The sequence below is a fragment of the Miscanthus floridulus genome, chromosome 9 (assembly GCF_019320115.1).
Source record: "Miscanthus floridulus cultivar M001 chromosome 9, ASM1932011v1, whole genome shotgun sequence".
Taxonomy (NCBI): domain Eukaryota; kingdom Viridiplantae; phylum Streptophyta; class Magnoliopsida; order Poales; family Poaceae; genus Miscanthus; species Miscanthus floridulus.
Genome location: NC_089588.1, coordinates 101,276,596 through 101,290,424, shown reverse-complemented (window position 1 = coordinate 101,290,424; position 13,829 = coordinate 101,276,596). Strand labels below are relative to the sequence as shown.

Sequence of the window (13,829 nt, the reverse complement as noted above, 5' to 3'; positions counted from 1 at the left end):
AACCCTAAACCTAGGGTTTCTCATTTTATCCACAACAATGAACCCATAACATAACTACATGCGCCTAGGTTCGCTAGCTTTTTCCACTCCTTGGAATCAACCTATGGTTGTATAATACATATATTGAGGGATACAATGAAACCCTAAGTGATGACGATTCTTAGGTTCAAAAATCCGACTAATATATACCGAATCGATGCGAAAAAACCAGGAGGTGAGCGAGGATACCTTGCTCTCGAAGATCTACGGATCAAATCAAGGTTTTCAAGGTCCAATATGTCGATTCGTGAGGTAGGGTGAAGTGGGGAGAGAAAAACCCGAGACGGAGGAGAAAGAAGATTAAGAACACGCTCGGGCAAGAAGGTTGGGCCGGGGTTAAATGCAGGGAGCTCGGCGCCAGTCACTCTAGCGCCGAGCCCCCTAGCAGGTCACCGACCGTGCCCAGGAGCTCGACGCCAGAGACGGTGGCACCGAGCTCGGCGCCAGCATCAATGGCGCCGAGCTAAGGGTCCATTTCCTGAATTCTTTTCGCCATGGGTCTATTTGTGAGAAACTTTCAAAAAAAGGGCCAAATTGTAAAAAATTCGGTCGCGGGTGCCGCCCTCCCCCACCTCCGTCAGCCGACCTCTGGCGCACTAGTTGCCTAGTCCTCCTGTGTCGAGGTGAGCCGACAAAACTAAGCACTGGAACCCTAATCTATTTGGCTATCTGTATTCAGGGTGGATCGATCTGATATAATCCCAAGTGTATGCATGTATGTGCAAAATGGATCTCCTTGTTTTGGTCTTCTTCCTGCTGGATGTGGATTGAATTTAAGGTTACAAGTGAATCTGTGTTTGGTCTTTGATTTTTCAAGCTACCAAACTAATTTGGTAACAGCTGATGTTAATCTGTACAATATGCTCCACTGAATAGATCCAAAAGCTTATTGAGAAGCTCTACAAGGCATTCTGGAACGGTAAGGACTGTTAGTGTCTAAATGGATGTAATATTCATGCTTTCTACTTGTGTTGTTACATTGTCAAACCACGGTGAAATACTACATAAATATTCCTGCCATACCAATTTCAGTTAGCTGTTGTAGCTTTGCCTAGGTTCACATCTTAAGATGGAACCCCTGTTTACTAAAATCTTAATAGGAAACGATGTAGGCTTATTCGAAAATTCTCACTGCAAAGATTCGTTGTTCCTTTCTTTGGTCTGTGTTGGCATGTATGGCTGGCCATGCTGTGGGTTTCCAATTTTTTTGGTCCACTGGACATGAAACAATTTTGAACACTAATCAGTAGTTAGCTAAAAAATGCTTATGCTTTTTGGTCAAACATGCATGACTACCGTTTTTTAAACAATTTGTCAAAGAAAATGTTTGCTTTTCATTGGATTCAACCTCATATTTACTCTTCTATGTTAATCTACTACTAAATTCTATGGTGTTTAGTTTCGGCTTGGACTGGGGCGGGCGCAGCAAAGTGCGCCTCCCGTCCAGTAACTATCTATATGACTTTGTATGATTAAATATACAAAGTCCTGCAATATGACTTTGTATGATTAAATATATAAATGATTTGTTGTCCTGCATTAATCTGGAATTGATATGTAGCTGTACCAAAAAAAAATTGCCACGAATATCTGGAGTTCATACCTTTCTGAATAATGTGGAGTTGTGTTAAGTGAAACAGAATAGCTAAAATTGATGCACTGAGTATTGATCCCTGATCTTTCTTCAAATTATGACAGGAGCTTTGGTGATCCATGATTTATCCGGATTTGTTTATGGTAGCAGCAGCAGATAAAATGTGATTGCATGAAGTGTCCATCTCTAGTTGTATAGAGCAATTGCTTCTATGGAGCATGCAAGCTGAGATATCAGAAGACATGCAGCTGTGGCATTTTGACTTCAATAGGTGAGATATCAGAAGACATGCACAAGGTTTTTAAGCTTTGGCTAGTTTCATTTGTTGGCTGTCTTACAATAATTAATATGGTGTTGCTTTCTCAAGTATTCTTAGAATAATTAGCCATTCATGTTTAATGCCAAGTATGACACTTGCATCTGCATATTTGCAAATAATTAGCATTGTTCACTTCTGGTTGTGGGAAATGTAGAATTCACAAGTTTATCAGCTTCTGACACTTTCACTTAGGATTCATGTATTACAATTTGGTCTCATGTAGCAAGCTCAAAGTTGATTAGGGAAAGCATTTAATTTGAATTCCTTGCTTTCTGATGCAAATGCATCTGTATCTGTGTTACAATTTTGAGCTGTGACAGCAATTACTACTATTTGTTGTCTTCCTCACTGTTGGGTCTCTATTTCAGAAACTTGGTGCAGCAGCCATTCATATAAAGTTCAGGTATTATTCCCTCAACCATGTCAGTTTTGATCTGCAATCTAGCTTTAGTCCTTGTCATTAATCATTACTTGATTTCTAATCTTGTTTAGACATTTATCTATATTCTCTTGCTAGTGTTTCTGTCAGCCTGCTAGTAGCAGCAATATTTACTTGGTCCAGCAGCCTCCCTGTCCCCTGCCTCTCAGTTCGGGGGAATTATTTTTATAGTGACTGAACTATTTGTTCCCCCGAGATCTATTTCTTAAGTAGCTATTTCTGACATTTATATGTTTATTAATCTCATGACACAAGACAAATATACAGATCTTCTCATGGCAGAGGCGATCATCTCAAGGTGTTGCAGAATCTTATCAGATGGACTCTTCTCAAGGTGTTAGGATCTTCTCAGAGATGCTAAGCAGCAAAGCTTGCAGCAAAGTTGTAGACATGAAGCCAACAAAAGTAAAGATGGTTGTTGTTTTTTCAGCTTTAACCAAATGTTTGATGGTTTCCATGGACAACACATGTTAGTTTGTTATTGTTCATTAAATATATATATATATATATATATATATATATATATATATATATATATATATATATATATATATATATATATTGAGACAAGGATAGCTTGATGTTAAGTGACATAATTTAATATGTACTCGAGTTTGATAATTGAATGAGTATGGTTAATGCGATCATTTGTGTATAAAATTTCAATATTGCATTCGTCTTAGAATGTTTGATCCAATGTATATGGGTTTTAGATATACAAGGTTTTAATTTTTTTATCTTGTTTAATTGAGCTCGATGGATTGTTAGTTGCTAAAAGCTCCTTATTGCAATGATCTGTCGCTCGCTAAAAGATCTAACGTGTTGTCGGTTGCTAAAAGTAGGACTGTTGAACTGTCGGTCGCTAAAAATGATGTCTGTCGGTCGCTAAAAATGATGTCCGTCGCTGTATACATATAACGACGGCTTCATTAGCAACTGCAGGGGTCCGTCGCTATAACCTTTAGCAACTGACTGTCCATCGTTGTACACGCCTTTCAGCAGCTCCAAATCAGTTGATGTTTAAAGGGTGTAGCCATCATTGAATGCTCGAAGATCAAGACATATCTTTATCATTAACACGCATTAGCATGTCTGGACCAAGGACCCCAACCACAAAAGGAAGCTCCCTCCAAAACGCAAGATGAATGCTCCGCTTATTATCAGAGGCTAAAGCTTTTACCACAAAAAAAGTGACAAGGGTACCTCTATTTTACCCCCCACCTTATATAGTGACTGAAGCAGTAGTCAAACTTGCATCCGTTCATTTTGGCAGCCATGTCTAGGGAGAGGCAAGTGGCGACATAGATGTCAAAAGTAATCTCGAGACGACCCTGACACAAATGAGCCTAGCGGGGACCGAACCCTTGGGCATAAGGCGGTCGCCCTAATTTGAGGATCAGGCTCGGCTGCGTCAAGCCTCGTGTAACATCCTAAAATTTGACCTAGTTTAAAAATCACTAAAAATTTGAACTTTTTAAAACTTTGCATAGGAACTAGAATATATAACTAACATACGTAATATTTATAAATAAATTAACATAGGAAAACAAAATTTGATGTGCAAAACTTTGTGTGAATGTTTGCTTGACTTGTTGAACTTATGGTGGTACACTTCTGCATACTCATGAATTCAAATTTGAAATTCAAAATCATTTAGACATATGCATATATAATCTGGGAAATAGAAGAGGGAAAGGAAGATAGAAAAGCTACTTGGGCTCAATCTCTCCCTCTCTCACTCGGCCCGCAGCAGCCGCATCCCATCTCTCTCACTCCCTCCCCTCTCCCCTTCTCTTCTCCCACGTGGGCCGGCCCAGCCAGCGTCGCAGCAGCCGCGGCGTAGTGCTCGGCCCAACCTCGCTCGCACCCCTCCCTTCTCCCCTCTCTCTCGCTGACACCGGGCCCCGATCATTAGCTTCGCCATCCACCTCACGGCCAATAGCCGTATGCGGCATAGCCGCGCATCAACACCCCGCCAGCTCCACCTCGGTGCCAACCAAGGTAAACGGCGACATGATGAGACCTCAGGACCCCACGGCGCCCCACTTTTCTTCTCTTCTCCCCTCTCCTCCCTCACAGTGAGCTCATCAACGTCGACGCCATGGTCGCCTCCGCGCCAAGCCACCTCCCCTCTTCTTCCCCGCTGCGTTCTTGGCCGATTGGAGTGACCGGTGAGTCCCAGAGCCCCTCCTCTCTCTCTTTTGCTAGCTAGTTAGTCGTCTCCCTCTCTGTGTCGCACTGTCACCACGCGCCCTGCTCCGCCGAGCCGCCATGGCCGTCGGTCATCACCGGCAAGGCCACCCAGAGCACCACACCACCCTCACCACACTCACCACTCACCCGCACTCACGTATACGTCAATGATTGCAATGGTAGAGGATCGTAAGGCTGAGTTCGCGATGCATTGCCACCGCGTTCCCTCCGACGAGCCACCACGGGCACCCGTTGCCAACAGGCAACCCCGCCATCGGCCGTGGCATGACCCCGCGAGCACCGTACACCCATCCCCCATCACTGCTGAGGGCCGGCGCTTGCCGGCGTGACTGAACTTCGGTGAGCAAGGGCCTCCCCCCTTTTTTGGCGTCACGGTGGGACACCCCCGCTGACGCCGTCTCCCTCTCTCACCCCTTCTCTGTCTCTACCACGTGGGCTAGGCGCATGACAGCGTTGCCGTTACCGTTGGCCTCCCGTTCGTCCCTCCCCCTCTCTCCCTCTTTCACTGATGCGTGGGCCCATGGCCATGACGCCGCAGCTGACGTCTCCGCTGACATAGGTAGGGTGGCCCACCTGTCATCGGCGCCCACACACACCACACACACAGGGTGGGGTACACTTTAGAAAATGCTGGGTACACCCAGCTAGTGTACACAGAGAGCTAAAAATACATCTTCCTAGCTTAGAAAAATTCATAGAAAATTTGTAAATAAACTAGATGCATTAGGGAATTTAATCATAGCAATTTGCACATATTTTCATGCACTAGAAAATGCATATAAATTTCCACCTAGCAAAATAGCTATAGAATAAACTTCTAAAATATATAACTTTTATACCCTAACTCCTTTTTACATGAAACCACCTCTAAAATTCATCTAAAATCTAGCTCTATCATTTGCACCTGGTACCACCATATTGTTCTATGTTTGTTTTTGCCCTTTCTTTTATGGTTGGCTGGTAGTCTTATTTCGATCGATACGCCCGACAGACGACGGTAATCGTTAGGAGGACGAGGACCCAGATTTTGTAGACGTGCCGGAAGGTGACAACGACGAAGGCAAGTCCTAGCTCCCCTTCCTATCATCTTGCTTTAAACCACTGAAATGTTAAAACATGACTATAAGATTATTACCCTAGAATATGAGCTTGGTTATTGTGATATGATTATTGATGAATTGAGATAAATGGTTATCTTGTTACTTTATGAGCTCCACGTTATGAATGAACTTAGGGATAATAATGAAACTTAAAATTCGTAAACCTAAAACTAAAGCCCGATAGGGGGCGAGCAAGGATGCCTAGAGAAGATTCTTGTGGGAGATACTCGGCTCGGTCACATAAGGACCGGTTCGTAGTCCCTCTCGCCTAGTGAGATATTACGTACAGTCACATGTGTATATGGGTAGGCTTGATCTCACACCCCGTTAGATAGATGTATAATTTCTTTTAGGAGGCCGGTGTAGGCAGCGGAATATCAGGAGCCGAGACGGAGTTAGGTTTTTTTCCATGGTCCAGGTTGGCGTGGATGCTATGTGATCTTCCACTGTTAAGCTTTTGAGATTTTGGCCGCGTTCGAGCCCATGATTAGTTTTGGCCATTGTTAGAGCCATGGTATTTTTGTGATGATTAGGTATCATCACGTTGGGACGATTAGGTATCTTCTCGGAATTTGTGTGTTTCCAACCCCTGAGAAGCCGTAGTAGAGTTATATGGATATCGAAGGTCGCGTACATTCGGGTACAAGGTCTCGTTAGTTCTATTTCATCCATTGATGATGGATGAGGTTGCACCTATCGTGTGGGGAAATTTGTACACCTATGCAGAGTTAATTAAACCTATTCGAATAGCCACGTCCTTGGAATGGGCAAATGTTAGGATGGGCTACTATGATTAGATTTACTTTGATGTGTAATGAAACTGGTATTGGAATTGATGTTAACTCGAGGACTTGTGGGAATGGTAATACTCCGCTAGGACTCAACCCCTAATTATAATCACCACTACACTTCTATATTCCACCCTATGGTTAGGGCTTGCTGAGTACGTATGTACTCACTCGTTGTTGACCCACAGACTTCGGCACGGAAGAAGACTATGACTTCGACGAGGAGACGTACCACGAGGATTAGGATCCCCGCAAGGAAATACGTTCGTATGACATCGAGGCTAGGGTTTCAACCGCGCTCAAGTTGCCTGTGGAATAGGACACCGCTTCGCTATATAATAATCCCGCTCTAGAGATCACCAATAATGCCATTTCACTGCCGTAGTATTCTGCTAGATATGTAGCCTATGACCATGCCCCTTTGGGCCACCATTGTAAGACCTTATTTCTAGATATCAATAAAGCTCAGAACCTTTTATTATATATATCTGTGTACCATTCTTGTGATTTGGTGCGTACTTGTGCGTGATCCTGGTGCAAGTACGGATGCACTTAGGACTCTCAAATTGAGGGGCGACACCTCGCCCTCGAAGTGGGAAGTATTAGATGCAAAGCCTCGCACCCAAGGTCCACTAACAATGTTTCCTTCCCTTCGCACAAACCCTATGGATGTAGGTACATGGTGAGGCGTTCACAGGTCTTCTACAAAGGCCTTCGAAGATCGTCCATGAAGTCCCCGGGAAGCTGGATTCAAGGATGGCCATGATGGTCCCAAGAGAAAAGCCGAAGGATTAAGCCTTTGCTCTAGAGGCTAGGGTTGAGGGCGACCAATAGAGGACGGCGGAGGCCTCCTGAAGGATGACCACGGTTTCCTTCATCAAGGGTATCTGGAAGGGCCTCCGAGTCATTTACAATGAAGGTCCTTCAAGTTGGGCAGCGGTCGGCCTCCGCCTCCAAAGGCCCCTTAGATGGACCCAGTGGCCCAGCAAGCCTGATGATAGCTCGATATATATAAAGGGCCCATTAGGTGAGGCGGTTGCAGTAGGAATTGACCCTAAGACCCGTGTGACCATGGATGTTGTACGACCTAGAATATTCTTAGCATATTCTATAGTAGGTAGAGGACACTTATGTACAAATGGATGTATGTAACCGGGCCCTAGAAAAGGGAGGACTCGAATATAAATAAAGTTGACAGATCATTTGGATCAATTTCGAAGAAACCTACGCCTCTGTAGTTGTGTTTATGCAGGACAAGATCAGAGACCTTCGGGGCTCTAACCTTCACCCGTCTGAGGAATCCAAACTTCTCCACGTCGGGATACAAGAACCCAAAATTTTTGATAACCGGCTCTAAAAAATCGTTTTTGACAGACTATAAAAAACGTTTGGGCAGTAGTGAAGAACAAAATGGGCATTTGCGACAACATCACCATATGCATCAATTAATGTTGTCATACAAAACACCAATAATAACTAAATGCCCGCTCTCTATTGGTAAAGGCGATCAATCAAAAGCAACCGTCTGGACTTTCTCCATGCAGATCCATAATTAATTGCCAGATCATCTGACAGTTCGGGACAGTTAGCAAGAAGATCGAGCTAGAGTAATAATATCAATGTGCACATAATCACAATGTGGAAAGTCAATGTGCGCAGAATCGCATTAACTAATTAGTTCAGATCTCATATAGTTTTCACTATGGTTTTATCACAGATAAATAAGACACATGCATGGATGCACGAGGGCCCCTTTGACGAAAGAAAGATAACCAGGATTATGCCGGACCTCTGCCAGTTCATTATATATACACGAAGTTGTTAATCAAAGAGGCAGATACTTTGGCAACATTTGTGTGCTGCCCACGGAGCACAAGCACTGAAACCTTTCAGAGCGGGGAGCACCTACGGCTCAGCATTAGTCTAATGACGTCAGAAACATGAACATAAAATATTGAGACTACCACCTCCAATATGATTGGCTTAATTTGTAATGTTGGTGCTTTATTAGACGAGACATGCAACCATATATATATTGATTGGTGGTCAAATATTACAGCATATAGCTGGCATTATATTGGTGCTTGTATATACATAATAGTTGTACCTTAATATCTGAAAAATGTAGAACTATTAAGAGAGGAGGCAACAATTTTTTGTGAATATGAAAAGTATTAACAGAGGTGCGTGTCTTAGGCTGCACGGCTCTATTAAAAACATTAACAGAGATGGCAATCGTAACCCGGCCCATTTGCCTTTATTAATCATTTACAGAGATCGACAACCAAACACTACAACATCAATGATTTTTTGTAACATAAACATTTTTTAGTAGAGACTGGCCCAATTAAAATCCTCCTCTAAAATGATTCCCGAGCCGGCCTGCCTCTAAAGATCGATTTTTAGTGGCGGCTGGAATTACAGCTGCCCGTAGAAATGCTTCTAAATCTTCCTGTTAGGCTACAAACCAGCTCTTGCAAGCGTGATCAAATTGCGAGAACCATGTTCCATCTATATAGTGATACTCGTCCCACACCTAAATACCACACAGGTCGTCGAACACCGCACACAGGCAAAAACAAATAAACAAGCCACAGAGACGAAGCAATATATATGGTACATTGATATAATATATACCCACATATACACCATATATATATACTTGTATATCACTACTACACAAATGATTTTGCAAGGCGATGCCCTTTTATTAACGGAGGCGGTCACAAAATCCAACCGCCGCGGTTAATGTCTGCGATTAACGGAGGCGGACATTTTTTATTTACCGAGGCAGTCACTTTTGCAAGCCTCGGAAAATCGATTTTCGGAGGCGGGTACACTATAAGGCCTTCCTCCTAAAAAGGCCTAGGCCTAAAGAAGCCCAGAAGGCCCGTTATTAGGGTTTCATATATATATAGCTGAGTTAGGGTTTGGGGGCGAAATCATCCCAACTCTCTCTCTCGTCTCTCACAGGGCGTAGAGCGCGCAGCGCTCTCAAGCAGAGGCGCGCGGGCTCTCACGCACGCTCCCTCCCTCCCCACCCCAACCCGTGCCGCCCCTTTCCCCTACACTGCCGGCAGCGCCCCCTCCTCTTCTCCTCCCGACGGCGCCCCCTCCCCATCCCGGCGGCGCCCCATCCTCTTCTCCTCCCGGCGGTGCCCCCTCCCAATCGCGGCTGTGGCGGTGGATCCAGCACCACCGAGCGCGGATCTGGCCTTCCCCCACTGCCAGGCAAGCCGGAGCACCTCCACAATCGGCGGATCCAGCGCCCCTCCCCCTTCTTCCCTGCCACCGAGCATGGATCGGGTCGCGGCGGCCCCTCGGCCGCGGATCCGGTCGCGGTGGGGGCAGATCGGGCCGCGGCGGCGGCAGATCCAGTCGCGGCGGGGATGAATCGGGTCGCGGTGGACAGCGGATCGAGACGTGGCCGGAGCAGCTCGGGTCACGGTGGCGGCGGATTGAGGCGTAGCGGATCTGCCCCGTCCACCTCCGGCGATGGCGGAGGGAGGAGCGGCGGATTCCGGTGGTGGATCGAGCAACCCCGGCTGCAGCGGCGCGCGAGGGCCTTCTCCCCTGAGCGGCGGTGGCGCGTGGGGCAGAGCCTGCTCCCAGGACGATGGCCCAGATCTAGGCCTGGTTAGGTCAGGGCTTTGGCCTTTTTTCTTTTTTTTTTGTTTCCTTAATTTGATTAACCGAGGTGTGCATTTGAACTGACTCCGTAAAGTCACAATTAACCGTGACCTTTGATCGGAGGCGGTTGGAATGCCTGTCTCCATTAACCCTTTTTGTCCGCCACCACTAAGATTTCTGTAGTAGTGTATAAACCCGGCCGTTTGTATGAGATACACAGGTGTGTATGGTCCTAGTGTATTTTATACGAGAAGCTTTGCTTGAGCTGTGTAACAGTTGTGTGAATGGATCGGATCTCATCTCAATATCACAAATAAACGGTTAAAAATGAAATATATATGTAGCGAGCAGCAAGGGATACATTACTAATTGCAGGCACGTGTATCATTTGTTTGATGTGTACAAAAACAGATCAAAACAGATAAAAAAGAATCATCAGAAAAGATACACAATAGAGAAGTGATGAAAGAAAAAAAACAAAGAAAAAGTACTTCTTGCATTGTGTGTGTATATATATACTAGCAATCCACATGCGATTATATAATTTGTATATAAAAACGCACGCACGCACGTCGTTGTCCGCGGAACGCTGCGAAGTGATCGAGACCAGCACGTCGTACATAATACAGTTGTAATGGTATAAATAGAACGCACCTCCTCCTGCTTCTCCAAACCACCAAGACGCAAGCAACCATCCATCCCCGGGAGCGCGAGTGCGACAGCTAGCTACCTGCTGGTACATACGTAGGTGTCGTCGTCGACGTCCATGGGGAGCGCACCGGCCACCGTCCACGAGATGAGGCGTGCGCAGCGCGCGGATGGGCCGGCCGCCGTGCTCGGCATCGGCACGGCGAACCCGCCGACGTGCATTGCCCAGGACGATTACCCTGACTACTACTTCCGCGTCACCAACAGCGAGCACCTCACCGACCTCAAGGCCAAGCTCAGCAGGATCTGCAACAACAAGAAGTCCGGCATCAGGCAGCGCTACTTGCACCTCAACGAGGAGCTTCTGGCCGCCAATCCGGGCTTCATCGACCCCACGCGGCCGTCCCTGGACGAGCGCGTGGAAATCGCCTCCGCCGCCGTCCCGGAGCTGGCTGCGAAAGCGGCCGCCAAGGCCATCGCGGAGTGGGGCCGCCCGGCCACCGATATCACCCACCTCATCTTCAGCACCTACTCCGGCGCGCGTGCCCCGAGCGCCGACCGCCGCCTGGCCTCCCTGCTGGGCCTCCGCCCCACGGTGTCCCGCACCATCCTCAACCTTCACGGCTGCTACGGCGGGGGGCGGTCGCTCCAGCTCGCCAAGGAGCTCGCGGAGAACAACCGCGGCGCGCGCGTCCTCGTCGCCTGCTCCGAGCTCACGCTCATCGCCTTCTACGGGCCCGAGGGAGGCTGCATCGACAACATCATCGGCCAGACCCTGTTCGGTGACGGTGCCGGGGCCGTCATCGTCGGCGCCGACCCCGTCGCCCCTGTCGAGCGCCCGCTGTTCGAGATGGCGTTCGCGTCGCAGACCACGATACCGGAGACCGAGGACGCCATCTCCATGCAGTATAGCAAATGCGGCATGGTGTACCACCTCTCCAGCCAGGTGCCCCGCCTGCTGCGGTGCAACGTGGAACGCTGCCTTGTCGACGCGTTCCGCACGCTCGGCGTCAGCGCCGCATGGAACGACCTTTTCTGGGCGATCCATCCCGGCGGTCGTGCCATCCTGGACAACATCGAGGAAGTGCTCGGTCTGGAGGACGGGAAACTGGCGGCGAGTCGCCACGTGCTCAGCGAGTTTGGCAACATGAGTGGCACCACAGTGATCTTCGTGCTCGATGAGTTGCGCCGCCGTCGGGCAGCAGCGGCCAAGCAGGGAGGGGATTTGCCGGAGTGGGGAGTGATGATGGCTTTTGGACCGGGAATCACAATCGAGACCATGGTGCTCCACGCCCCTAGCAACCTGGAACTGGAGGGAAATTGACAATTCAAACATCGACCAAAAAGACTAACTTCTATATAGGGAGTATAAAGCATGCATGGCATATACTATAAACCCGGTATAGAGGTTGCTCTAGTAAAATAAGCTCCATATGGCTAATTCGTGGACCATATAAGGTGGTGTGTTAAATTTGTTCCTTAATTTTCAGTGTGTTATATTGTTGTGATAATTGTATTTGTGTCTATATAATATAATATTAAAAAGAGGAAAATTAATCAGTTCGTCATCAGTTTCTTCCCTATCCATCCATTCCTCACTCCCACCGGTTTTCTTGCTTCCCTCAGTCTGATTCCTCTTGTTAAGAGCAAAACCCGTGGTATTGAGGTTGCCCTAGCTAAAATAAGGTCAATATAGCTAATTCATGGACCATTAGCATATTTCCCGTGCTAACTCTACGGTGACGTCTAAAAAACAAATCATAAAACTAAAATAAATAGTCTTTTCGGGCTCTTGTGGTTCATAAAACTACAGTAAATCATAAAAGATCTTACAGCATTAAAAATTCTCTAATAGAAGTTAATTCTTGACAGTATTCCCCAATAGTCTTGATGGAAGATGAGGTAAGTTCCGTACATTTAGATAGCAAGTCAGATGTGCAGCTCCATGTTTGATTCTCAATAATGACATAATATAGTAATATAACTATGGTACCGATAGTTCTAAAAGAAAACTATTGCCTAAAGTAGGAATCTGTAAAGACCTACAATCAACCAGCAAATGTTAACTCCTTCATATTTGAACCATGTACAGGAATGAACCCCTTCACTAACTTGTGACACACAGATTGTATTCGAAACATGGACAAAACCTCTAGTGTTTTTCTTCAGTAAATTCCAGCTGGTATATCATACTATAATACAATCAAAAGTCAGCTCTTGCTACCAGGGATCTGGTCAGAGATTGTAACAGATAATGAGCCATTAAACAACCAAGCAAATGTCATTATAATAACAGAACTACAATAGTATCGCTGTGGTCTCTCTCTGGAGGTGCATAAAAGCACTTGCAGACTTGCTGCACACCCTAACACATATCCAGTAGCTATAATATTCTGATAAGCCAGGCTCCTATAATTCCCAAGAGTATATACGAAACAAGCTAATTCGCTTATCACAGAAACAACAAAACCCTTCAGTGTCTGTGTCCTCTCTAGACCTCTAGACATCTCTAAGAAAACTATCTGGAGCAGCGCAGGGCCATGTATATCATAGATTGACCACATAAGAACACAAACAAGCTAATATAGGCTCTGACCTTTCGAACTAAATAGCATTGCAGGTACCATGATAAGAGGATAGATCATTTCAAATTATTTGTTGGACATGATATTGAAACACAATTTGTACAAGAGAAAACTTACTCGATTAATTTTAGGCTGCAACTTTCTCCTGCCAAATGGGATTCTTTTTATGCATCAGTTTTATTTGCACAAAAAAATCAAGTTATGAGCCTTCACTCCTGCAAAGGAAACCAACAGACTGAAGGTTCTTCAGTTTCACTACTGCAAACTTGAAATTCCCTGACCGTTTCGAATTTTTTTTGACGGTTAATGCATAAACCGTCAGGGTAAATAAAATTACCTTGACGGTTTCTGGAAAACACATAGGAAAATTGATATTATTTTCACGGTTTCTGGAAAACACACACGGAAATTAAATAACCGCCAGGGAAATTCCTAATTAACCTGTGAGTGCACATAACCGTCAGGGAAATTTC

General features: G+C 45.8%; 1 protein-coding gene and 1 long non-coding RNA gene across 2 annotated transcripts; both read left to right on the top strand.

Annotated features, from left to right (window-relative positions):
* The first annotated feature begins 689 nt into the window (after window positions 1–689).
* On the top strand, window positions 690–1,804 carry LOC136484367 (uncharacterized). Its single transcript, XR_010765924.1, has 3 exons — window positions 690–817; window positions 916–958; window positions 1,738–1,804. It is a non-coding gene; the product is annotated as an uncharacterized lncRNA (long non-coding RNA).
* A 9,073-nt stretch (window positions 1,805–10,877) lies between these two features.
* On the top strand, window positions 10,878–12,095 carry LOC136482479 (bisdemethoxycurcumin synthase-like). Its single transcript, XM_066479694.1, has one exon. The coding sequence runs from the start codon at window positions 10,890–10,892 to the stop codon at window positions 12,093–12,095; it is 1,206 nt and encodes a 401-aa protein (XP_066335791.1). The 5' UTR covers window positions 10,878–10,889.
* The last annotated feature ends 1,734 nt before the right edge of the window (window positions 12,096–13,829 follow it).

Bases quoted from the DNA above. Each gene is read 5' to 3' on its own strand.
- LOC136482479 (XM_066479694.1), top strand. From the start codon at position 10,890: ATGGGGAGCGCACCGGCCACCGTCCACGAGATGAGGCGTGCGCAGCGC.